This window comes from Carcharodon carcharias, chromosome 21 (genome assembly GCF_017639515.1).
Source record: "Carcharodon carcharias isolate sCarCar2 chromosome 21, sCarCar2.pri, whole genome shotgun sequence".
Classification (NCBI taxonomy): Eukaryota; Metazoa; Chordata; class Chondrichthyes; order Lamniformes; family Lamnidae; genus Carcharodon; species Carcharodon carcharias.
The window spans coordinates 31348448-31374422 of NC_054487.1; the positions used below are offsets into that span (position 1 = coordinate 31348448).

General features: G+C 40.5%; 2 protein-coding genes across 9 annotated transcripts in view; one reads left to right on the forward strand and one right to left on the reverse strand.

Moving 5' to 3' along the window:
- Positions 1 to 3456, forward strand: part of LOC121292921 (protein FAM118A-like) — a 77597-nt gene extending 74141 nt beyond the window's left edge. For 5 of the 6 annotated variants that reach the window (XM_041215417.1, XM_041215418.1, XM_041215415.1 and 2 more), the window contains one exon: positions 2609 to 3249. In XM_041215417.1, the coding sequence (XP_041071351.1) occupies positions 2609 to 2631 (23 nt within the window). In that variant the 3' untranslated portion in view covers positions 2632 to 3249. Of the gene's footprint in view, positions 1 to 2608; positions 3250 to 3338 lie in introns of those variants that run through there. The other variant, XR_005946377.1, reaches the window with a different exon arrangement.
- Positions 3457 to 12911: 9455 nt separating this feature from the next.
- Positions 12912 to 25975, reverse strand: part of LOC121293122 (structural maintenance of chromosomes protein 1B-like) — a 185253-nt gene continuing 172189 nt past the window's right edge. For all 3 annotated transcript variants that reach the window (XM_041215814.1, XM_041215815.1, XM_041215816.1), the window contains 3 exons: positions 23989 to 24058; positions 15347 to 15457; positions 12912 to 13049 (listed from right to left, as the gene is read on the reverse strand). In XM_041215814.1, coding sequence (XP_041071748.1) covers positions 12948 to 13049; positions 15347 to 15457; positions 23989 to 24058 — 283 coding nt within the window. In that variant the 3' untranslated portion in view covers positions 12912 to 12947. The remainder of the gene's footprint in view (positions 13050 to 15346; positions 15458 to 23988; positions 24059 to 25975) is intronic.

Below are 25975 nucleotides of genomic sequence, written 5' to 3' on the forward strand. Positions count from 1 at the left end.
AACAGTCAAAATTATTTTGCTTTACCCTAATATTCAATATAGGTCTGTCCAGGCTTTTTCCTTATGTTTTGGAATTTCTGCCTGCATACCTAGGGGACCAACTCATGCGCACTAACAATAGCCATATTTACTGCATCATAATCCACAGAAACCTCTTCTGAAAGTGAAGCATAAACCTGATGAGCTGCATCCACCAACCTGTTCTGTAGAAGCAATGTCCAGATTTATTTTGGCCACTTCATTTGCTTAGCTACCTTCTCAAATGAAATAAAGGATGTCTCTACATCCCTTTCTTTGGAAGGGCTTGCACAAACTTAAACATCTCCCCACTGGGGGTTAGGTTGGGGCTAGTTTTTTTTCAAAATCATAACTTTCCTCTGCATCTGAGGCCTCTTTTCTTTTAATGTCACCCTTTTAAGCTCTCATTCCCTTTCTCTCTCCTTTGCCTCTCTTTCTTTATTCCTCTTCCTTGCCTGAGATTCCAGTTCCAGCTTCTTAAATGCTCTTTATTTTTCTTTTTCCTCTCTCTCAAGCCTTTTCAATTCCAATTCCGTTTCCTGTTCAAGATGCTTAATTCGCAACTGGATCCTAGCTAACTCAATTGACTCACCCCCTGGAGAATGTGGTCTCTCTGGTATCCCTTCCAATTTCAAATGCTGCGCTATTACCACAATTATGTCTGCTTTCTACGGTTAATTCTAACTTCAACTTTTCCACCAATTCCATTAGCTGAGCCTTGGTTTCTTTTTGTAAACCAGTCAGGGATAAATCTTCCATCTTTAGAAAAATCTTAGCAAATTCCAAAGCCATTTTGGTTTACCTTTTACCTGTCCTTTTATTCTTTACCAATGATTATTATTCAGTGTTCAATCATCTCTCTGCGTTTCAAGTCCCGCAAGAGCCCTCAGTCTGTGTTACAGCTGGGATCGGAGGAGTGCACAGTTTGACTAGCCCCACTGCTCTACAACATACACTGTTAGTTTAAAAGTTTGATTCATTCAGCAAACTGTTTACCTTTGTTACTGTTACCCAGGATGAAAGAGACTTTAACCAGGTTTCTTTCAATCAACAACAAACTTTATTATAACACCAGTCTTGTCAAATAGAAAGACAAAGTCTATCAATATACAGTGTGAAATAAGAAAGAGTACTAAATACTCTTTCGCAATACCATAAGTCTCTCTCTCTCTCCCTCTCACATGCATGCATGCACGCACACACACGAAAAAAATAAAAATAGAAGAATTCTCCAAAGATTCAAGTCAATGGTTCAGGGGAAAAGCAAAGACGATGGAGTCCTTGAAATAGCATTTAGGTTAAACAGTCGTTCTTTCAGCGCTGATCTGCAAAACAATTGATGACTCTTGCGCTGTTTTTCAGGCAGACTCGAGGAACACTTGCAGGTACTCAACCCCAGCATGTAGAGCAACTTAGGAGCAGTTTATATTCATTTCTGGCTCTGGACTGCAGAAAAAGCTGCTGTCTCCTTTTCACAAGCAGCTGCTCCTTCTTAAAGCAAAACCAAAACCAACTTTTAACCACAGTTTTCCAGCCACATTTTTTTTTTTCAGAGCCATAAATTACCATGCGACCCCCTTTGTACCCAATCCACCAGGGTCAAGAGGTTTCTGGCTTCCTTAAAACTGCTTAATTACCTTTTCCTGTAAAAGGATGTCTTTCCAGGAATAGCAATGAGTCCTGCATTAGCCCTTTTAAGGAACAATGTCTTTTAAAAACACAAATTCTCCCAGAGTGTTTTCAGTTCATGAAGATGAACCATTTTCTGTGACTAAAGTGTTCATGACACTAGCCCCAACCACCGACTCTTCTCTCCCGCCCCCCCCCCCCCCCCCCCCCCCCCCCCCCAACTCTCTGACTACTCCTCCTGAATGGACCTGATTAGCCCCCACCGCCTGGCTACTCCCCCCAACCGACCGCACCACTCTACCCCTTTACCCACATGCCTCACCTTACCCACTCTGTACCTTTAACCACTTACCTCACCCACCCGACCCCCTCACCCATCCTACCCTCCCTTACACACTTATCTTCTTGCCGTAGTTTTTCAAGGAAACTTTGGGACATTTAAACCAGTAGCAGAGTGTGGCACCTAGTGCCATAAAAAGGGCGTGTGGCTTCTCCTCAGATTCCCTCTGCTGCTCTTTCGAAGTTTCCTGCACTGACTGAGCTCTGCAGGATCTTCCATCAGAAAATTGCCCTGAAAAATCAGAGGAAGGTAAGTGTGTATTTTGTCTGATCGAGGTCAGAAATAGGGGTTTTGACCCTGAACACAAGGTTTGGGCCATGACCTCAATAATACTTTGACACCATGGATTAATATGAGCCTTATTGGTATCCACAGTTTATTAGCAAGCCAGTTGATGAATTTACCTACTGAGATCTTGAGGAAGTTTGAAAAAAGATGCTATAACTAAAAAAAAAGCAGTAAAATGACAATGACAAATGAAAGGGAACTGAACTGCAGGAACAATAAAATGTAGAAATGAGAATCTTGAATGAAGAGGAGAAAAAGATATGAAAGAACAGGAAGACTCAACAAAAGTTTCAGAATGAAGAAATAAATGTTCAAAATTAAATTTCATTACAGATACAGATTTTGGAGGACCATAAATTGTCCAAGTAAAGCACCTTCACCAAAGTGCCATATCCCACTTCATGATGTTGGATGCATCGAAAAGGGACTGAAAACTTTTATTCGTATCAGCACAAGTTGATTTGGTAACTCCGTAGAACTGTACATTGTAACTGTTGAGCAGTTGTTACACCATTAAATGCAAATCAGTGGTTCTCCTGCCTTCTTGGACTTAACTATTTATTGTGGTGCTTCAGGAAACAAAGTCTGGACATTGCTGCTCTTTTACCAAGAAGGACTTGGTGAGAAAACATTCAGATACAGCACATGTTCGTTTTGATTTTCATGTTTTTACTAAAATAACAATTTTAGATGTATAAGTGTTGGATGCTTTGTTCTTCACTGAAAATCATTTGTTTAATGTAATATGGAATAATTGAGGGAAGCTTGGCATTTCCATGTTAGAGCTATGGTTACAATCATTAGGTGAGAGGGAGGCAGCTTGCCCTATTTGAATTATATATTCTAGTTGAAAGCAGAAAGGAGTGAATGTGAAGAAACCTGGCATACTATTCTGTTCTGCTCATCAGAGTTTAAAGTGTAAGCTTGTAAAATGGGAAGCAGCTTGTAAATTGTGCATAAAAGTTTGAAAAATACCTGGCCTTTAGTATGGTCTTGCTTATTCTTTGAATGCAGAACTTTTTTTTAAGTGCACATTAATGTAATTCATGTACATCTTTTTTAGGGAGAGGAAATCAGACTATTGCTTTTCTTTACTTCATGTTCCCAGTTCAAGTCCCACTCCAGGCCTTGAGTACAAAAATCAAAGCTGACACGCCACTGAGGGAGTGCTACATTGCCGGCAGTGCTGTCTTTAGGATGAGACGTTAAACCAAGGTCCCATCTTGGCTCAGGTGGATATAAAGGATCTAATGGGACTATTTTGAAGAAGACAAAGCAAACTGCTTGTTTGGCACCCCTTCCACAAACATCCTCTCCCTCCATCACTGATGAACAGTGGGAGCAGTGTGCATCTACAAAATGCACTGCAGAAACTCACCAAGGCTTCTTAGGCAGCATCTTCCAAACCCACGACCACCACCATCTAGAAGGACAAGGGCAGCAGATACATGGGAACAACACCACTTGGAAGTTACCCTCCAAGCTATTGACTATCCTGACTTAGAACTATATCACTGTTCCATCACTGTCACTGCGACAAAATCCTGGAACTCCCTCCCTTACAGCATTGTGGGTGCATTTTGGACTGCAGCGGTTTAAGAAGGCAGCTCACCACCACCTTCTCAAAGGCAATTAGGGATGGACAATAAATGCTGGCCTAGCCAGTGATGCCCAAATCCCATGAATGAATAAAAAGAAATTGACTTTTGGGTAGGATAGTGGAGGCGAAAGCTTCAGAATAATTTAACAAACAGTTAACAGAGGTTAATGTGATGGGAGACAGTGAGTTCTTTCTGCGTATCGGAGGTAAATTAAACTTTTTCATCCACATTTACCCTTGATCATTTTAACTATAGTGAAGAATTATGTTGGGTGAAGTGGAGAGGATCAGACAATTTTTTGGTATTGACGTGCTGAGGATAAACTGACCAAAGGTGTGTCTCATCATTTAAATTTTAGTTCCACAGTGTGCTGGGAGGGTAAAACTGGAAGGTGAGAATTTGAGTTAATCACATTGTTTTGATACATTTGTCAAAAGAAATTTACTTTGGCACTTCAGAGGTATTATCTGCATATCCTCCATTCTCCTGAAACTTACTATCAAGAAGTGTTTGTAATACAGTGTTTTGGTGTTTATATGTACTTGCTTTGAGTAGGACATGTCTTCAAGAGACCAGCAATATTAATGAAACTGTCACCTGCTAAAAGATAAAGGCTCAGATTTTGTGGTCAGCTGTGAAGCAACAGCGCGCTCTGCTGACCTTGAAGAAGCTTCCCCCAAATATTTAGCGACCTCCGTGGCGCAGACTTTCCTGATGGTTGTTTAAATCTGACATCAAGTTAAGGAGATTTCCAGGCATGCAGATTTGTGATATCAGCGAGCAGGGTAAGTAATTGAAGTATTCTTACAGGCAGCAAACCAGAAAAATTAAAAACACTTTTCCTTCCTTTTTAATTTAAATTTTAAGATTGTAAAATAAATTATGGTTGCTACTTTTTAATCATAGTGGAGAAATTTGACATTCTGTAGGTATAAAATTAGCTATTTAGAGCCAGTGAGAGTGTTTAGCAGGAATTATGAAGTTAATATGTTCTTAAAAATGTAGTTGCACCTCATTCAGCAAGCTCAAGTCTTTCAATGTTTTTTTACAATAAGACTGAGTGTAAGGGCAGAAGTTCTTGTAAATTCATAGATATTCCATTGATTGCAGTCAACTGCACATCCCCTCTGAGGAAGCCTAGAATCACTGACAGCAAATTCTGTGTTTCTACATTATTCTCTGTGTGCTGACTCCTAATGTTGTAGGTTTCAATGGTGTAATGACAGCAAGCACTGACAAGTTTGCCTCCATTATCACCACAAAATACGACCTATTATAAACAGAAGATTGTGTTAGATGATGATCTGCCTTTAGCAAGCTAGAAATTGATGGTCTGCACGGGTGAAATACTGTACATGCATGATGCCTATTGATTGCTGTTGTTAAATTAAAACCTTTCAGAAGTGGGTGTTTCTTGTTTGAAACTTAAGAACCTTTAAAGTCAGTTTTTATTGGTGTTTTTTGAAGTTTTTATTTTTAACATCAAACCAGGAAGAAAATGGAACTCGAAAAACTGTGTATACATATTTTATAAGTTTTTATTTTGAATATCTCTAGACCTCAAGGAAATGAGCAGAGACAACTGGCTAACTTTACATAATTAAGCTAAATGACTACCCACCATTATTTGCACAATTAATGCCTGTAAAAGAGTCAGCTGAATCTGGATTTCTGTGCAATGGAAATACTTCAAGAATGAATTCATCTGGACAATTGTATATGGAAACCTGAATAGCAAGAAGCAAGTCATAGAATTTACTAATTCCCTGCACATTATAGGTTCAAAATCAGAAAAATCAGCAACACACTTCTTGTCCTGCAAGTCCATTCAAAGCTGATGGTAGCATAAGTTTTTCAGTCCCTTTTTTTGTTATCAGGATATGGATGATGCTGGCAAGGCCAAGTTTATTACCAGTTACAATGTGTTGGTGGGTCCTCCTTGAACCACTACAGTCCTTGTAGAATGGTGCCCCTACAATAGTGCCAAGTGGGAAATTTCATAATTTTAACTGAGTGATTATGAAGCAATGGTGATACTCGTGTGACGTGAAGGGAAACTTGAGGTAGTCTGATGACATAGTTGCTTTTTGCTCATCCCTGAAGTAGAGGTTATCAGGCTGGGAGAGATGGCTGTTGAAGTAAGCTTGAAGAGTTGCTGTAGTGCATTCTACATATAGTACTTACTGCAGTCATTTTGTACCTGTGGCGGAGGGGTGAATATTGTTTCCTTATAGAGTTACAGCAAATAGGTGAACATTGTTCATCCTTCCTACTGCTATTTTGCAGCTACTGAACATGATTGTAGAAATCAACAGAGTTAATTAGCAGCTGCTGAACTTAAAAAGAGATCCAAAGTTGCAGGTGGAGACATGATTCTTGTCATGACTCCAGTATTTCCTCTCAGAATATTGCAAAGTTGCAGAGGAGATAAAAATTCCACCTTAAAGAAGGAATTGCCTTTCCCAACTAATGTAATACTGAACTGTGTCCTTCTGCTTTTAATTGGGAACAATATTTGAGTTTGTCACAGCAACTTGATAAACAGTGGCTTACTGCCATGAGAACTGTTGATAAATGAATTGTTAATCTTGCATGATACCAAAGCCAATGTAGATATTTCAGCAACCTTCCTCAGATGCCTGCACCTGGACAAGATTTTGTAGCGGTGAAGTAATGGCGTTCTCCCATGACCTTGAAGCAAGCTGCCCACAAAAATATAGCAATCTCTGTGGTTTGGATTTCACCTTTTCCAGAATTAATTTGATTCTAGCACCAAGTCAAGGGAATCCCCAAGCACACTGTAGCAACAATGAAGTGATCAAACAGAGGAAGCAGGAAATCACATTGAAGAATTCTCACAGCTAACCAAGAAGAAAAATGCAGTGATTATCCTTCACTTCCATAAATTTTACGGAGTGAAATAAAGATTGGAAGCTGAAATATCATAAACTTTAAAAAAAATGTACTAAACTACAACACTTTTATAAGAGAAGAAAATTGACATCACACAAAAATAAAATTGGTGCCTAGGTTCAGTACATCATTAAAAAAACCCAGTTACATTTCATTAACAAGGCCTAACTTGTGTTGAGGTTTTTTTTAAACACTGGTATCACAGCCTAAAGGGGAAGTTCTCATCAGTTCAGAGATTTCTAATTGATTTCCATCTGTGCACCCTTTGGACGAGCAGAGAATCAGTCACTGCAGTTTCTAGATTTCCATGTTTAACTGCATATGTGCAGATGCCAGAAATTGTTGTCAGTTTCACTGTCTTAATGATGGTGAATACTAACACTTTTGCTGTCATTGGTTCAGAGTTTGCAGTAATACTGCATTTTGGATGCTTGACTGCTTGAGACAATGGATGATTGTGCAAGGCAAAAAGATTTTAGCTTGTAAAGGTCTGCTACTGGATGCTAAACAACCCTGAAGTATCTACTTTCCTCAAAACCTTACATTTCATCCTGTGTAAATATCTGTAGAAGTGATCTGTGTCATACTTGTATTTTGCAGATAAGTTGAATGATGGTTAAAATCATTTGCTATATTATGACTGGTTAACTTTGTGGAATGCTTTTTATTTTAATATTACACAAATAATGTTTCGTAACCACTGAAAATAGTGTTTGATTGACTACTTTTAGATTCCTCCAAATTTGCGGCTGCCTTTTGAGCTGACCCACATCTTAAGTGGTTGGATGCATTTTAAAAGAACATGATTTACATGTTTGATTTGTTAGGAAAACATTTTAAACATGGAAAATTATCTGTAACAGCACAAATAATTCTAAACATAGATTCCTTTTTTTTTTGCTTTCATTGTTAACCCTGCCTGAATCACTTTTTATAATCTAAATTCCTTTACTAGGCTCAGAACTTATAAAAAAAAAATCATGTCAATTCCTCTTTTATTTCCTTTTTAAAATTACTTTAATGGATTTATAATTTATCTTAATCACAAGTTAGCTTTTGCAAGTATAACATCATCCTAGAACTGCACAAGTGTTTGGAGGATCAAATGACCATTTTAGAATGACATTCATGGATGAAATTTCAATTTCAGCGCTTGATTTCAGTAAAGCACAATGCTGGATGTTATTACTTTTTTTCATAAGATCTGTATAAGCAGTAGGGAGAAAAAGCAGTCACCTGTCCAACTGGATTTATAAATTTTGCCCATGGCTTGGTCTGGAGAGTGTACTTTGAACCTAGTTCGGATGGTGATGGCAATGAGAGTAATTTGACCTGATGAATTAATGTGGTTTGTTTGTTGTTTTTCCTCAGTGAGTAGTTAGCAAGAGGCTAAACAAATTTTTGTAATAATGTCGACAATTCAAAATTATTCAATTTAGTGAGCTGTTACAAAATCTACTTTATTCAGTTCCAGATCTGTTCTGAGAAAGCATTTGATGTCACCTGCAAAACTGAATCCCAGTCTTAATGTTTAAGTTACCCAGACCTGCTTAGGACTGATTGCTTTCTTCAATTTCCTTTTGAGAAGTTGCCTACTGGGACAAAACTCGATTTCTTTTGGGCTGCAAGCTAGCGACGGTCACCTTGTGCTATCGCAAAACCACTTGAGTTTGTTATAATTTAAAGGTCAATACTGTACAACTGTTTCTGGAAGAGTGTTGACTGCATTGCATGCTGCAGTGGAAATTGCCCTGTTGACAGTGAGAATACACAGAACTCGGCTCACCATGACTAAAAACAAGCCCCAAATTTTGATATTCTTTTTACATTGGAGGTTCAGCACCTTTTTCAATGTTATGTACCATGTTGATACAAATTTTTTTAATGTCAAGTATGGAGCAAAAAATAACCAAAATCCCTAATTAAAACAGTGTTAGAATTCACAGCTCAAGAATGAGGTCAAGGTTCTTGTTGCATGTTTACTAACTTATCTTCCACTCTGCCCCCTTTCAAAAGCTGAAAAGTTAGGATAAATGGACTTAAAAAATGGAATGCTACTTGTCTTAAAGTTATGCATTTTGTGTTTCAATATATCTGTACTATAAATCATATTAATGGCATTTTGTATAGTATACCGATATTTGATCATGATTTCTGAAGAGAATTGCATGTTTTTCACTCTAGATGTGCTGCTTCATGTCTGTTTAAAAATATATATTTTTTTATAAAATGGCTTTTTGTGTTGGCTTTGTAGAGTTAGCAATATTGTCAAAATTACCAATTGGGGTACTATGACTAAAGATCAGTGTTTTTCACTAAACAGAAGTTTAGATTTTGCAGTAATTTTATGTGAGTTAATGAGTATTGGTTTAATTATATTCAAGATCATCTAGAAGGACGAGGGCAGCAGACAAAAGCCAACCACCACTAGCAGAAAGTTCCCCTCCAAGCCTCTCACCATCCTGACTTGGAAATATACCGCCATTCCTTCACTGTCACTGGGTCAAAATCCTGGAACTCCCTCCCTAACAACACTGTGGGTGGACTTACACCACGTGGACTGCAACGGTTCAAGAAGGCAGCTCACTACCACTTTCTCAAGGGCAATTAGGGATGGGCAATAAATGCTGGCCTAGCCAGTGACACCCAGATCCTATGAATGAATTTTAAAAATGTTAAATGGGTGTGGGATTAAAAGTACGTGGAATAATTTGCCTTATTTTTCTACAAGCTTTTAAATTAACCGTAAGTGATCTTGCATTTATTTAAATGAAGAATTATTATTTTGAGAGAATTAAAACATGGAAAGATATTGCCTGATTCAAGGTTTGGGTGGAGTGACATGAAAGGGTGATCTCACGTCATACATCCTGAGGAAGAATCCTATGAAGATGAATGCAGTTGAAACGTGAAGCCATTGACTTTAGGCCAGAATTTATGCCTTTAAATCTATCTAACCAATCCTGTATCTTTATAATTGTGGACATAGTTCCATGGAATGTTTTGTTTATAATGATGCTGTCAGGTCAACTACACTGCAGGGAGAACAAATGGACACAATAGGAGCAGGATTAGGTCATTGGACCCCTTGAACCTGCTCTGCCGTTTAATAAGATCTGATCTGATGGTGGCCTTAACTCCACTTTCCTGCCTAACCCCAATAACTCTTGACTTGTGAGGTAAGAGTTGGAAAATCCACTGAACGTAGATGATGTTCTCAAAGAAAACATGTATACAGCAAGTGATAACTAGACACTTAGAAAATAATATGATATGACTGGGCACAGTCAGCATGGATTTATGAAAGGGAAATCATGTTTGACAAACCTGTTGGGAGTTTTTTTAAGGAAGTTACTTGAAGCGTAGATAAAGGAGAACCAGTATATGTGGTGTATTTGGAATTTCAGAAGGCTTTTGATTAGGTCCACACAGGAGGCTAGGAAATAAAATTAGAACACATAGGATTGGGGGTAATGTATTGCTCTGGATTAGGAATTGGTTAGCAGACAGAAAACAGAGTAGAAACAAATGGGTCATCCTCAGGATGGCAGACTGTTACTACTGGGTCTGTATTCTCTAGAGTTTTGAAGAATGAGAGGTGATCTCTTTGAAACTTACAAAATTCTTATAGGATGTGACAGGACAGATGTAGATAGGATGTTTCCCCTGGCTGGCGAGTCTAGAGGAATAAGGGGCAGGCCATTTAAGGCTGGGATGAGGAGGAATTTCTTCACTCAGAGATGAATCCTTGAAATTCACTACCCCAAAGGACTGTGGAAGCTCAATAATTCAGCATGTTCAAGACAGAAATTGATAGATTTTTGGATACTAATTGAATGGTGGAGCAGGCTTTGCCGAATGTCCTGTTTTTATGTTCCTAAGTGGTTTAGCAGTAACATGAAATCAAATAGAAGCTACGTAAGTGGGCTAAAATGTCATGTACTACACCAAATCACAGATTTTACTTTATAAATTTGATACTATTACTGTGTTTTTGCTTTTTCCCATTTGTATAAATGAAGTAACTAAAATAAGTATTAAGTTTCAACTTTTATTTTGAGAAAAGTAAAATATCAAGTACAAATGATTAAGAAAAATTACATTCTTCAATATGCTCATAACTTTATATGCTCTCAGATGATGAAACATTGCATTGGTAAAACAAACTCTATCCCACAGCTGCTTAATCACGATTTAAACTCAAATGTTAACACTTCTTGCAATCATTTTTTGGAATTAGCATATTTTTATTATATCACACTTTTACCTGCCACTCACTTCTTCCGCTATGAATGGTGCTAATGTTTTGCTGCCTTACTTACTTTAGTGTTCCCAATTCATACTTCTGCCTGCTGCCTCTTGCCACTTTTTATTTTTGCCCTTGCTGTGTTTTTAACTGCTTTTCTTGCCCAATCCGTGCTGTCACCCTTTTGCATAACAACCCGCTTTAGTTGCCCTCCTTTATCAGCCCCTTAGAGTCCTGACAACGATTTTATTAGCAATATTCATTTCTCTTTGCCTGTTTCTACAGCCTATTTCTCTTTTATGCTTCTCGCAGGCTCTTCCCTAGTCTACATCTCAGCTGCTTCTCATCTATTCACTGAAATAGCTTGTTGGCCTTCTGCTCACTCTTGTTCATTGTGCTTCCCTCCCCCATGCTTTCTTCTAACATCTTCATTCTCTGTCACACCTCTACTGATTTCCACCCAATCTTATGGCCCCTGGTTTATCTGTATTGTCGGGTACCACCCCTGCCAACAACCCCCCCCCCACACCTGTACAATGTGATAAACAAAATGAAGCCTATACTTTTCAGCTAGTTTTCTTTTACTTCTACCATATTTCAAAATTTTTTAGAAAAGCAACAAAAAATCAATTAGCTTTAACAAGTAAGTAACTTGTAACAATTAAATGATCTACAGTTGGGCAAACAATTAGCCTTCTGCAAGTATTTAATATGCAAACCAAATAAAAACAAACATTCAGTTATGAAAGCTTTAAGAAACAAAGAGAAAAACATTTGGGAAAATTCAAAATAAAGAAAGACAATGGAAACTGCTTTCTTTAGTTCAAGCTCTTCTGCAAAATGAATGCAATCAATGCCACAGATGATGCATGTGTTGACTTGTGTTGATCTGTCAATTTAGTCCTGCTTTTGTACCATGCCACTGTTCTGATGACAACTTTTAGTACCTTGGGACTCCATTGGGACACCTGGATGTTGACTGAGATGCCTAATATTATAAAATATTGGTAGTTGGATTGTGATGTGTACTTGGCAGGTATTGCATCTGAACATTGTACAGATTTGTAAGAGCTTGTATCCCAGTTAACTAAGCGGTTTCCTAGTGCACGGAGAATACACAAATGGCAATCTTTTAAAAGGAATGAAAATCCACAGGAAAACTAGGTAGCAATATGTTTTTTATACTTAAGTAAATCTGTCCTCCATGCATCTTTTATCCTTATCTGTTATCTTGAACTACATTATTAAGTACTTAACATTTTATATATCTTGAAAACCTTTATTATAGTCCCCATTATGTTTTTAGTTGCACTAAATTCAATTGCACCAACTTAAATTTTCAAGGACAAATGTGATTGCTGAGCGTCCAGCATGATGCACAATTTTGCTACCTACGCAATGTCGTAGTGTGACTGAGTCAGCCAGCAGTGTAACAAGAATTTTATTTGTTCTCAAAGCAATTGCAAATGATGTCATTTTGTGTAAATAACCCCCAAGAAGGTGCATCTAATAAAGATTTGAATATGACTGCTCTGAAAATGGCTGACCATTTGCAGTTTCCTTATAGTTTTATGATTTTATATACTCAATTAAAACAGTGGGGGAAAAGGGAGCTTTAATAAGTAGCAACTGTGGGCTTGATGAAAAGGTGTGATCGATAAATGGCACCTTGTTTCTTGTATTCCTACTTAAAATGTGTTTGACCAACCAAAACATGGTGTGACTTTATGAATGAGAGTACAACAATTAATTTTATATTTAACAAAATGGAAATTTTTTAGAATACATGTTAGACTTGCTAACAAAGAAACAACTACAGTGCTCCTAGATAACAGACAAAACAAAACTGGTTAGCTTAACAATTCAAATAACATATGTGATTTGAAATGTTTACACTGAACCAAATTGAATGTTAGTCTTCCTGTTGTGGCTGCAGTGTCTCTTTCCTTCTGGTATTTTCTGGGTAACTGGTAAGATCGAAGGTCAATAGTTGACTGGACATGCATTCTCCTTGCTATAACAAAAACTAAAATCGTTAAGCAAATATGAAAGTTGAAAAATGTTGACATTTATTTTGTATCTTCACTGCTTTGCCACATGAGAAAAGACTGCTACTGAGGAAAGTCTAATTTAAACTTCTGAATACTTACATTGAAGCTGTCTAACAGCAATATATTGTATTTATAGGTATTGATGTGAATAGTGGATAGCAATCCCCATTAGACCATTTTCCATGAACCATTTCAAGTTTTCACAACCTTAATCAAAAACTTGACCAGGTGAAGGGATATTTTGTTTTCTAATTGCACCACCAAAAAGTTCATGGGACATAGATGCAAGCACAATTTGTGCAAATGCAGATTAAATTTACTTTTCACCAATTTTATGGCACAAATAACAATATACTCTTTCCATCTGAATCCTCTGAAATAAGACAGGTAACCGAAAGGTTGGAACTATTCAGTTTGGAGGTAAGATAGCTGATATTTAAGGCAATGCCTGTAGACAGTCAGAGCTTGTGAACACAACACAAACCTGATTTGACAAGCCATGCAGGGACCCCTTTTCTACAAACTTACATCAAGTCAGATACAATTCTGGTATAAATGTCAGAATAAATTTTGTCTTCAACCTGTCATTTGAGTGCATGCACTACTTGGGAATGGCTTGTCTTCTGCCAGAACACCAGCTTTGCTGAAACTTAATACATATTTTAGAAGCATCCTAGGCATTCTGACTTAACAAGTTTCATCCCTCATATAAACACTTTGGGCCAGGAAAAATAATCAGACTCCTTTCGTTCTAGACAAAATACTGGTCATCTATGGAAGGAAAGGCCCAAACTGCCAACCTTTCCTCAATACAGAGAATGGAAAAGTTATCTCCAATTCATAATCCTACAAAGATTGGTGACACATATCTATGCACAAAACACAAAATCTCCCAATGCACAGAAGGGAAATTGTGAGAACCCCAACCCTGAAACTTTATTTGCTCTCCTTTCTTTCTTGTTCTTTTCACTGAACTTGTGCATCCATCTGTTCTCTTGTTCTCCCTTTGTACTATTGTAACTGTCTCAATTTAGACTTCAATATCTCCCTAACCTTCTGCTACTTTTCTCAATGCCCTTTTGCTCTCTTATTTTTCTCTCCTCTGGACGATTTCTCTTTCTCCTTCTGCTTCTGTTCCTCCTTTGTTAGTGAAGATGTATTCTTATCTAATGTGTTGTGGCATTTTTCTTTCGCTTTTGGTCCATTTTGTAGAGAGGAAAGTTCAAGCTAATTTTGGACTTTAAACATTTGTGGGCTGATATGAAATCGCATTCCTGATCGGCAGCCTATCCTGTTAAGAATGGATTTTTGAGAAATTGAAGGGCGGACAGAGTACCACAATTTTTCTAAGCTGCAGTGCAGGTAATAAACCTCTGTGCCAGACATGTTGTAAAATTAGCCATCAGGTTTCAAGTGCGATATGACTGCTATCACCCAAGCTTCTTCTGTTAAGTAGATTTACATGGATCTGTGATTTTTCGCTGCTCTGGTAATTTTTGCTTCAAATTTGGATTTATTCTCTCCTCAGCCTTGCCATAATTCAATGTTTCCTTTTTTTTTAAACCCATCACAGGGTCTCATATTGTTCCTTCATCTTGCTATCTCTTGTCCAGGCAGCCTTGAAACCCCACCTCTAATTTTAAGAATTCTACTAGGCATCAAATATTAATAATGTATCATATCCATGCAAGAGAGGTAGGTTGGGATTGCACAACACAAGTTGAAAAGAAGTCTTGCCATAACCACAATCAAATCTTCCATACCCATACGTAGTGAGGTTAGATTCTAACCATCAGGCAGCTGACTGATGCAATGTTCTGTCTGGCACTTAGCTTTGTTACCATTGCTGTTGGCTGTCTGTGGGTGCCACACACAAGCAATATCGGGCTGCCTGGGGGCCCTATGTTGTCTCGGAGGGCCCTCAGGACAGTTGTCTCTTAAAATGGCAATAGGATCCTAATTTGTATACTAAAATATTACTACAACCTGAAACATGCCTTCCAGCTGTAGGCCATTTTTCAAGATGGCACTGGTTGGATTGTGTGATTAGATCTTTGCCCATAAGATTTTTGAAGCACAGTGGCCCCAGTTTTGCCTAGCGAAACCCATGAAAATCTCTGCCTGCAGTTGCAACCCCCAAGTCAAGCTGATAAATCATTTAAGCTCAGAAAATTGGCAACTTTAAATTAGAACACAAAAAATACACCACGAAGTCATCGTTGGAAAGTCAAAACTGTAAAGTAATTGGGTGGAACAGTACCTCTGGATATACTCCAATTAGTGCATCGGCTTTTGAATAGAATTCTTCTTTCAGTGAGATTACAATCACTTGGAAGTTCTTCCTGGATTGATCTCTGATGTAATTTGTAACCTGAGCACAAGAATATATGAACATTTAGAAGAAGAAGCTAGGTGAGACTGTCAGGCCCAAAAATGGTCAGTGTATCTTATAAGAGTGTGCAATTTTCTGCAATCCCCACCCAACTGCTAGTAATGTTAATTTTTTTTTAAATGTCAAAGGCCAGTGACCATTTTAAAGGAAATTACTACAAAATTCTTCTGGACTTTATAAGCGAATCGACCAAGCATCAGGCAGCCATGAACTTCAGTGAATTTCATAATCTCACTGCTCTTATACCCTAGGCCTTGGCCAATAAAGAAAAGTGACCTGTCTGCCTTCATACTGATCTTATCTACATGTTCTGGTACCTTCAGGCATCTGTAGAGACATACACTCCTTAGTTCCTCTGTTCCACTAAGATTGAAGTAATGCAGTTGGAGAAGGCCAACAAAGCTGGGAGTACAAGGAGCAGGAAGATACCATTCATGGTCCCTTTAAATAGTGTTGGCAGAAGCGTCTCATCATGCCATTTAATATTGTGCTCTGCTGTGTGAAATTAAGAGAGAATGTAGGCTGCAGTGTGGAGCTCAAATAGCAGTGCTGGAGTCAAATCAGCACTGATTTGGCACCAGTACTGCTATATGAGCTCCACACTGCTGGCATGTTCCAGCCACATTGGTTTTCCACATGCATGATTGTCCCCCCAGCACCCCCATCTCTGCCCCACACAGAATCACGGGCCCCCATTTACTTATATGATACCAGAACTGAGAGATTATACCTATCAGGAAAGATTGACCATGATGATGCTGCTTTTTCTATAGAGGGGGAGCTAGATAAAAATAGGAGGGAGAACATGATGGAAAAATTGTTGATGGGGTGCGATGAAGAGGGATGGGGATAAGTCCCTGTGGAGCATAAATACTATACAGATGAGGGTGGAATGGCCTGCTTTTGAGCTGTAATACTTTATAATCCCACTGCACCCCCCCATCCCAAACCACCCACTCAAACCCATCTCTCCCTAACCCTGTGATCACCCAACCCTCCAAACCATTCAACACCCACCCACAACAGTAGGAAACATTACTGGGTTGCAGCCTTTACTGGGACGTTTGCCACCTGGCAGGAAAACAAGCCTGTCAGTCTAGCTGGTTCCCGGGTAAAATGGTATTCTACTACTTATACTCCCTTGTCTTGTTGGCCTTCAACTACAATTTTAGAGGAACAGAGTTGTATGTCTCTACAGGTGCCTGAAGGTACCAGTATATGTATATAAGATAGGTATGGAGGCAGACGGGACACTTTTTTTTATTGGCCGAGGCCTAGAGTATGAGCGGTGAGGTTATGCTAGAACTGAAACACTAGCTAGGCTGCAGCTAGAATACTGTGTACACTTTTGGTCACAGCATTAAAGGAAGGATGTGATCACAATAGAAAGGGTACAGAAGAGATTTACAAGGATGTTGCCAAGATTGGAGAACTTCAGCTATGAGGAATGATTAGATAGAGTGGATTTCTGAAGAGCAGGGATGAGAAATTTCCACCTTTTGGTAGATTTTCAACTTTTGGATCTCAGAATTCCATTTAATTTCTTTCCCCCAACTTCCAACTGGCCCAGGACAGCCATCACTCTTTAATCCAATGCAAATCTGACCTGGTTTTAACTCACTTTGTGTGACTGGGAGATGCAGGGGCCATGCTCATTATAACTGCTGATCCCATGTACAATCTGCAGAGAGCCTTCCTGAGCTGGGCCAGGACTATTTTGTCTGGCTATTGTTGTAATTCCATAGTGACAGATATCTGTCAACTGTTGGAACGATAACTCCAACCTCAGCAGGGCAAGGACTGCATTGACTTGTGGTTGTCAAGGTGATTGTGGCTCTGAACTTTTACGGGTCTGGCCCCTTCCAGGCTGCTGCTGGAGATGCAAGCAACATCTTGCAATTTGGAGTACACTGCTGTACTGAGACTCTCCATGAAGGGAGTGCTTCATCTCATTTCCTTTTGTCAGATACAAGCAGGTGGAGTGAGCGTGAGGGTTTGCTCGGGGTCCAGCCTTCTCCTTGGCGCAGGGTGCCATTTGCTGCATATTGACACACTGCTTTGTATGCACTTTGTACCAATGCTGCCATGTAGCAGAACCCAAAAGATTTCAACCCTTTCTGTGTGTAACTTGTGTGTGAAACACAAGCAGTGCATCATCCAGATCAATGCTCATTACCCTGGCAATAGTCACAATTTGTTTATTCTGCAGCAGTTCTCTTTGCAAACGCTGACATACTGGCAAATCTCTCACAACTCAAAGGGCAGCCAATGGGGACAATTCACTCATGGTTTATGTTTCCAGTCAGGAACCCACTCACATCTGCACAGTAGGCATACAATGAGATTCAAAAGGAATATTATACAGCATACTATAGGTGTCCTCAAGCATAGCTTCTACTATGTGGACCATTCTGGAAGAGCCTTACAGTACTCAGTGGAGTGAGACTCAAGATTTGTGGTGGTATGCTCCTTGTTGCTCAACCTTACCATCTATTAGGTGGGAAGCTGAGGATCAGGGGCCTGAGGTGGTGGAAGAGGGAAAGCTGGGTCACAGACTGAGTTCTTCGTGATCAAATAATTCATGAGCGACACCAGTATTAACTTGGGGGGATATGGCAGTGTTATGGTTAGTCACTAAATTAATGATACAGACACATATTCAAATTCTAGCACAGCAGTTGAGAAATTTAAATTCATTATTTCATTAGACAAATTTGTAATAAAAAGTTAGCATCAGTAATTATGATCATGCAACTACCAGCATGTTGTTAAAAGCCCATCCAATTCACTACTGTCCTTTGGGAAGGGAAATCTGCCAACATTACCCAGCCATGTGACTTCAAACCACAGGAATGTGTGTGGCGCAGCAAGCCACTCAAATGTATTAAAACCATTACAATAAAGACAGATGGGCCACTTTGCATCGACCTCTACACTGGGTTTGAACACAACAAAGGTACACCCTGTGCATTTGGCCCTGCAGAGTTCTCCTCACAAACATCTGGAGACTTGTGCCAAAATTGGAACAGCTGTCTCACAGACTACACAAGCAACCATCTGTCAGAGTCAAACTCTCAGAATCATATATTTCTTCTATCCTCTCAGATTTCTCCATCACCATCCCTGAGATATTTCCTGTCCCACCAGCAGGACAGACCCAACAAACATTTGGGTGTGTACATTCTTCATGCTGCTTCTTAGCCTGCCCCATTGAATTCCTCTGCAGTAGAATGAGTGTGTGACCAGTTCCTCTGTCAAGTTGGCATTTGTGCTATTCTTTCACCTGCCTTGGCTCTTTGGCACTTATGATCGGTGTCTCAACACATGCAGAACCTTCCTCTATTCTATGCTTTAAAATGTGCACAGTATTAGGATCTTTTTTAATTCATTCATGGCATGTGGGCATTGCTGACTAGGCCAGCATTTATTGCCCATCCCTAATTGCCCTTGAGAAGGTGGTGGTGAGCTGCTGCCTTGAACTGCTGCAGTCCATATGGCGTACGTACACCCACAATGCTGTTAGGGAGGGAATTCCAGGATTTTGACTCAGCGACTGATATTTCGACAGCCACATTTCTAAGTCAGGATGGTGAATGGCTTGGAGGGGAACGTCAAGGTGGTGGTGTCTTCATGTATCTACTGCCCTTCTCCTAGATGGTAGTGCTCGTGGGTTTGTAAGGTGCTGTCTAAGGACCCTTGGTGAGTTCCTGAAGTGCATCTTGCGGATGGTGCACGCTGCTATTGTGCGTCGGTAGTGGAGGGAGTGAATGTTCGTGGATGGGGTGCCAATCAAGCGGGCTGCTTTGTCTTGGGTGGTATCATGCTTATTGAGTGGAGTTGCACTCATCCAGGCAAGTGGAGAGTATTCCATTACACTTCTGACTTGTGCCTTGTAGATGGTTAACAGGCTTTGGGGTGTCAGGAGGTAAGTTATTCACCACAGGATTCCTAGCCTCTGATCTGCTTGTGTAGTCACAGTATTTATATGGTTAGTTCAGTTCAGGATCTAGTCATTGGTAACCCCCAGGAAGTTGATAGCTGGGGATTCCGTGATGGTAAAGCCACTGAATGTCAAGAGACGATGGTTAGATTCTCTCTTGTTGGAGATGGTCATTACCTGGCATTTGTGTGGCGTGAATGTTACTTGCCATTTGTTAGCCCAAGCCTGGATATTGTCCAGGCCTTGCTGCACATGGGTACAAACAGCTATAGTATCTGAGGAGCTATGAATCGTGCTGAACACTGCAATCATCAGCGAACATCCGCTTCTGACATGATGGAAGGAAAGTCATTTGTGAGGCAGCTGAAGATAGTCAGGCCTAGGACACTATCTTGAGGAACTCCTGCAGTGATGTCCTGGAACAGAGATGACTGACCTCCAACATACACAACATATTCCTTTGTGCTAGGTATCACTCCAACCAGCGGAGAGTTCTACCCCTGATTCTCATTGATTCCAGTTTTACAAGGGCTCCTTGATGCCACACTCGGTCAAATGTTGCCTTAATGTCAAGTGCAGTCATTCTCAACTCACTGCTGGAGTTCAGCTCTTCTGTCCATGTTTGAACCAAGGGCGTAATGAGGGCAGGAGCTGAGTGGCCCTGGCAGAACCCAGTGTCAGTGAACAGGTTATTGCTAAGCAAGTGTTGCTAAATAGCACTGTTGATGACTCCTTCCATTACTTTACTGATGATGGAGAGTAGACTGATGGGGCTGTAATTGGCCGGGTTGGATTTGTCCTGCTTTTTGTGTACAGGACATACCTGGGCAATTTTCCACATAGCTGGGTAGATACCAGTGTTGTAACTGTACTGGAACAGCTTAGCTAGGGGTGCAGCAAGTTCTGGAGCACAAATCTTCATTCCAATGCTGGAATATTGTCAGGGTCTGTAGCCCTTTGCAGTATCCAGTGTCTTAAGCCACTTCTTGATATCAAGTGGAGGGAATTGAATTGGCTGAAGACTGGCATTTGTGATGCTGGCGACCTCTGGAGGGGGCTGAGAAGGATCATTCACTTGGCACTTCTGGCTGAAGATTGTTGCAAATGCTTCAGCCTTATATTTTGCACTGATGTGCAGGGCTCCCCCATCATTGAGGATGGGAATATGTGTGAAGCCTACTCCTCCAGTGAGTTGTTTAATTGTCCACTACCACCATGACTGGATGTGGCAGGACTGAAGAGCTTAGATGTGATCTGTTGGTTGTGAGATTGCTTAGCCCTGTCTATTACTTAGTGCTTATGCTTTTTGGCACGCAAGTGGTCCTCTGTTGTAGCATCACCAGGTTGACACCTCATTTTTACTATGCCTGGTGCTGCCCCTGGTATACCCTCCTGCACTCTTCATTGAACCAGGGTTGAACCCCTGGCTTGATCGTAATGGGGAAGTGGGGGGATATGCCAGGCCATGAGTTTACAGATTGTGTCTGAGTACAGTGCTGCTGCTGATGGCCTACAGTGCCTCATGGATGCCCAGTCTGAGTTGCTAGATCTGTTCGAAATCTATCCCATTTAGCACAGTGGTAGTGCCACACAACACGTATCCTCAATGTGAAGGCAGAACTTTGCCTCCACAATGACTGTGTGGTGGTCACTCCTATCGATACTGTCATGGACATCTGCGGCAGATAGGTTGGTGAAATGAGGTCAAGTATGTTTTTCCCTCTTGTTGGATCCCTCACCACCTGCCACAGACCCAGTCTAGCAGCTATGTCCTTTAGGACCTGGCCAGCTCGGTCAGTAGAGGCACTACCTAGCTACTCTTGGTGATGGACATTGAAGTCCCCCATCCAGAGGACATTCTGCACCCTTGCCACCCTCAGTGCTTCCTCCAAGTGGTGTTTAACATTCACCAGCTGAGGAAGGGCGATATGTGGGTAATCAGCAGGAGGTTTCCTTGCCCATGTTTGACCTGATGCCATGAGACTTCATGGGGGCTGGAGTCAATGTTGTGGACTCCCAGGACAACTACTTCCCGACTGTATACATGTGCCTCCACCTTTGTCCTGCTGGTTGGACAGGACATACCCAGAGATGGTGATGTTAGTGTCTGGGACATTATCTGTGAGGTATGATTCCGTGAGGATGACTATGTCAGGCTGTTGCTTGACTAGTCTGTGAGACAGCTCTCCCAATTTAGGCACTCGGCCCCAGATGATAGTAAAGAAGACTTTGCAGGGTCGACAGGGCTGAGAGTGCTGTTGTCGTTTCTAGTGCCTAGGTCGATGTCGGGTGGTCCATCCGGTTTCATTCCTCTTTTGTGACTTTGTCATGGTTTTTTACAACTGAGTGGCTTGCTCGGCCATTTCAGAGGGCGTCTAAGAGCCAACCACATTGCTACGGATCTGGAGTCACATGTAGGCCAGACCAAGTAAGGACGATAGATTTCCTTCCCGAAAGGATATTAGTGAACCAGATGGGTTTTTACAGCAATCGGCAATAGTTCCATGGGCATCATTAGATTCATAATTCTAGATTTTTATTGAATTCGAATTCCATCTGCCGTAGCAGGATTCAAACCCAGCTCCCTCACCATTACCCTGGGTCTCTGGATTATTACCACTATGATAATATCACTATGCCACTGCCTCCCCCAGATATCTCTGACATCATCTATCAGATTTTTTAAATCAGATTTGAAGTAGAATTAAAATTCAATTGTTAAAAGTTTAAATATGACACTGCTCTGCAATCCCTTGCCCAATAACTTACTGGAACTGAACACTGCTTCAACTAGTACAAAGGCTACATTTTTAAATAGGAATATGCACCACAGTGATAGGCCATTCAGCCCAAACAGTTCAGTTTTGCTCCACTCAAGCCTCCCCACGTCCTTCCTCATCTAACCTTTTATTTCCTCGTCCATAATGCTTATCTAGCCTCCACTTGAATACATCTATATAATTCACCTCAACCACTCCCTGTGGTTGCAAGTTCCACATTCACACCATTCTCTGTGCAAAGATGTTTCTTCCAAATTTCCTGCTTGATTTCTTGACGACTACTTTTACATTAATGGCCTCTAGTTTTGCTCTTCCCAGCAAGTGGAAACACACACTTTTGTCTACTCTATTAAAACCTCTCATTTTAAACCTTTAATAAGCTATCCTTTAGCTTTCTCTTTTCAAGAGAAAAGAGACCAGATTGTTCACCTTGACCTGTTAGATATATCTTCCAATTTCTGGTATTACCCATTTTTAGAACCCTCTTTCACAGCAAGAACTTTTCAATTCTATACCTCTAGAAATAAACTTTGTTTGATTAGAAAGCTTGGAATTTTTTGGCAAATTGATATCAGTAATTGGTGGGGCACGCACACTGACCACACAATACTTACTTTTCCAACAAATACAACAATTGCTAGAAAAACTCAGCAGGCCTGACAGCATCTGTGGAGAGAAAGACAGAGTTAACGTTTTGAGTCTGTATGGGTGTTCTTCAGAACGAAAGAGAAGTGTGGTGAAATATATACTATTTTAGGCAGTTGGGACAAGTGAAGCTGGATGGAAGGCCAGTGATAGGTGGAGGCAAAGGAGAGATTGCATGATGTCATAAAAAGGGGTTCAGCAAAGCGATCATCCAGTCTGCATTTGGTTCCTCCAATGTAGAGGAGACCGCATTGGGAGCAGTGAATGCAGTCGACCAAATTGAGTGAAGTGCTCCCCGCTCCTCACCGTTTTAGGGCCCAAACATTCTTTTCAAGTAAAGCAGCGCTTCCCTTAATTTGGTCTATTGCATTCGCCGCTTCCAATGCGGTCTCTTCTGGGTGACCGCTTTGCTAAATATCTTCGGTCTGTCGGCAAGCATGACCCAGACCTTCCTGTTGCTTGCCATTTCAGCACACCACCCTGCTCTTATGCCCACATGTCCGTCCTTGGCTTGATGCAATGTTCCAGTGAAGCTCAACACCAGCTGGATCTTCCGATTAGGCACTTTACAGCCTTCCGGACTTAACATTAACAACTGCACATCATGAACTCTCCCCTCCATCCTCACCCCTTTTTGATCCCCTTTTTTCTATATATATATATATATATATACACACCTATTTCTATTATTATTTTTAAAGTTTATTTCCATTCATTGTTTTATCCCCATCTTTTGGCCTATTTCGATCTTTTTTCCCCACACCGTCCCCTCCCCCCACCCCCATTGAGGCCATCTGTCACTTGCTCTTCCTGCTTTCTACTCTTAACATCACCATTAGCACCTTCTTTAGCCAGTATCACTGCCATCAACACCCCTTCGACCTTTCGTTTATGACATCTTTTGCAATCTCTCCTTTGCCTCCACCTATCACTGGTCCTCTATCCAGCTTCACCTGTCCCACCCACCTTAAAAGTATATATTTCACCAAATTTCTACTTCTCTTTAGTTTTGAGGAGTCATACGGTCTCGAAACGTTAATTCTGTCTTTCTCTCCACAGATGCTGTCAGACCTGCTGAGTTTTTCCAGCAATTTTTGATTTTGTTTCAGATTCCCAGCATCCGCAGTATTTTGTTTTTAACTTACTTTTCCAATATTTGTGTTATCCAAAGCAGCATCAACTTCATCTAGTACAAAGAAAGGGGCAGGCCGGTAGCTAAAATAAACAAACATTTTTAAAAAATACTGTTTTCTTGAAAATTACTGATTTATCTTCTTTGGTGAACATGAAACATATTAATGTTGCAACATTAGAAACTAGCAAAGTAATCGAGAGTTTCACTCTCAATGGAGTTGTGAAATTAAGTGAACTATTTAAATTGACTTTTCAGAATGGAGTGAGGGAAAGTCCAAGGATGGAACTTCACTGTAAAAAAAACTTGCTTCATAGAAATAATAAAGAACAAAAAATGTAAACTGCATTTCTATAAAACAATTTCCTCATTAACCATTATTTTTCTTTATGCAATGATCTGTTTAACTGTATTAAAGTCAATCTGGCAAGGCAGCAGCCATTTTTGTTAGTTGTTGAGCCAAAATGTATATTTGGCAATCGAGTTGTGGACAGAGAAGTTAAACAGTGCACTAGTGTATAATCTTGCATGTGAACCATGAATGTTGTTAGTAATGCAGTTGTGTCATTTGTTCCTTTAATTTTTATTTTGAAAATACAAATCCTACAATTATTTTTTTCATTTGTTTTGATCAAAAGTGGTAGTGCATCAACAGCAGCAAACCCCAAAGGATCAGATCTAAGCTCTGCAGCCCTGCGACATCCAGTGTGTGATGGTGGACAATTAGACAACTAACTGGAGTCGTCTCCACAAATATCCCCCTCCTCAATGATGGGGGAACCCAGCATAGCAGTGCAAAAAACAAGGCTGAAGCATTTGCAACAATCTTCAGCCATAAGTGCCGAGTAGATGATCCATCTCAGCCTCATCCTGAGGTCCCCAACATCAGACATGCCAGTCTTCAGCCAATTCAATTCACTCCACGTGATATCTAAAAACAGCTGAAAGCAGTGGATACTGCAAAGGCTATGGGCCCTGACAACATTCCAGCAATAGTAATGAAGACTTGTGTCCTTCAGCTACAACACTGGCATCTACCTGGCAATGTGGAAAATGCCCATGCATGTCCTGTCCACAAAAAGCAGGATAAATCCAACTCTGCCAATTATCGCCCTATCAGTCTACTCTTGATCATCAGCAAAGTGATGGAAAGCATTGTCGACAATACTATCAAGTGGCACTTGCTCAGCAATAACCTGCTCACTGATGTTCAGTTTAGGTTCCGCCACTGCCACTCAGCTCCTGACCTCATTACAACCTTAGTCCAAACGTGGACCAAAAGAGCTGAACTCCAGAAGTGAGGTGAGAGTGATTGCCCTTGACATCATCATGGCAGCATTTCACTGAGTGTGGCATCAAGGAGCCCCAGCAAAACTGGAGTCTGTGGGAATCAAGGGTAGAAGTCTCCACTGGTTGCACTCATACCTTGTACAAAGGAAGATGGTTGTGGTTGTTGGAGGTCAATCATCTCAGTCCCAGGACATCACTGCAGGAGTTCCTCAGGGTAGTGTACTAGGCGCAACCATCTTCAGCTGTTTCATCCATGAACTTCCCTCCATGATGTCAGAAGTAGGGATGTAAGTGGGGATGTTCGCTGATGATTGCACAATGTTCAGCACCATTCGTGACTCCTCAAATGCTGAAGCTGTCCGTGCCCAAATGAAGGAAGTCCTGGACAACATTCAGGCTTGGGCTGATAAGTGGCAAGTAACGTTTGTGTCACACAACTGCCAGGCAATGACCATTCCCAACAAGAGAGAATCCAACCATGTCCGTTTGACACTTAATGGCATTACCATTGCTGAATCCCCCACTATCAACATCTTGACAGTTACCAGTGACTAGAAACTGAACTGAATAGGCCATATAATTACTGTGGCTACAAGAGCAGGTCAGAGGCTGGGAATTCTGCAGATAACTTATCTCCTGACTTTCCAAAGTCTGTCCACCATCAACAAGGCACAAGTCAGGATGGAATGCTCTCCACTTACCTGGATGAA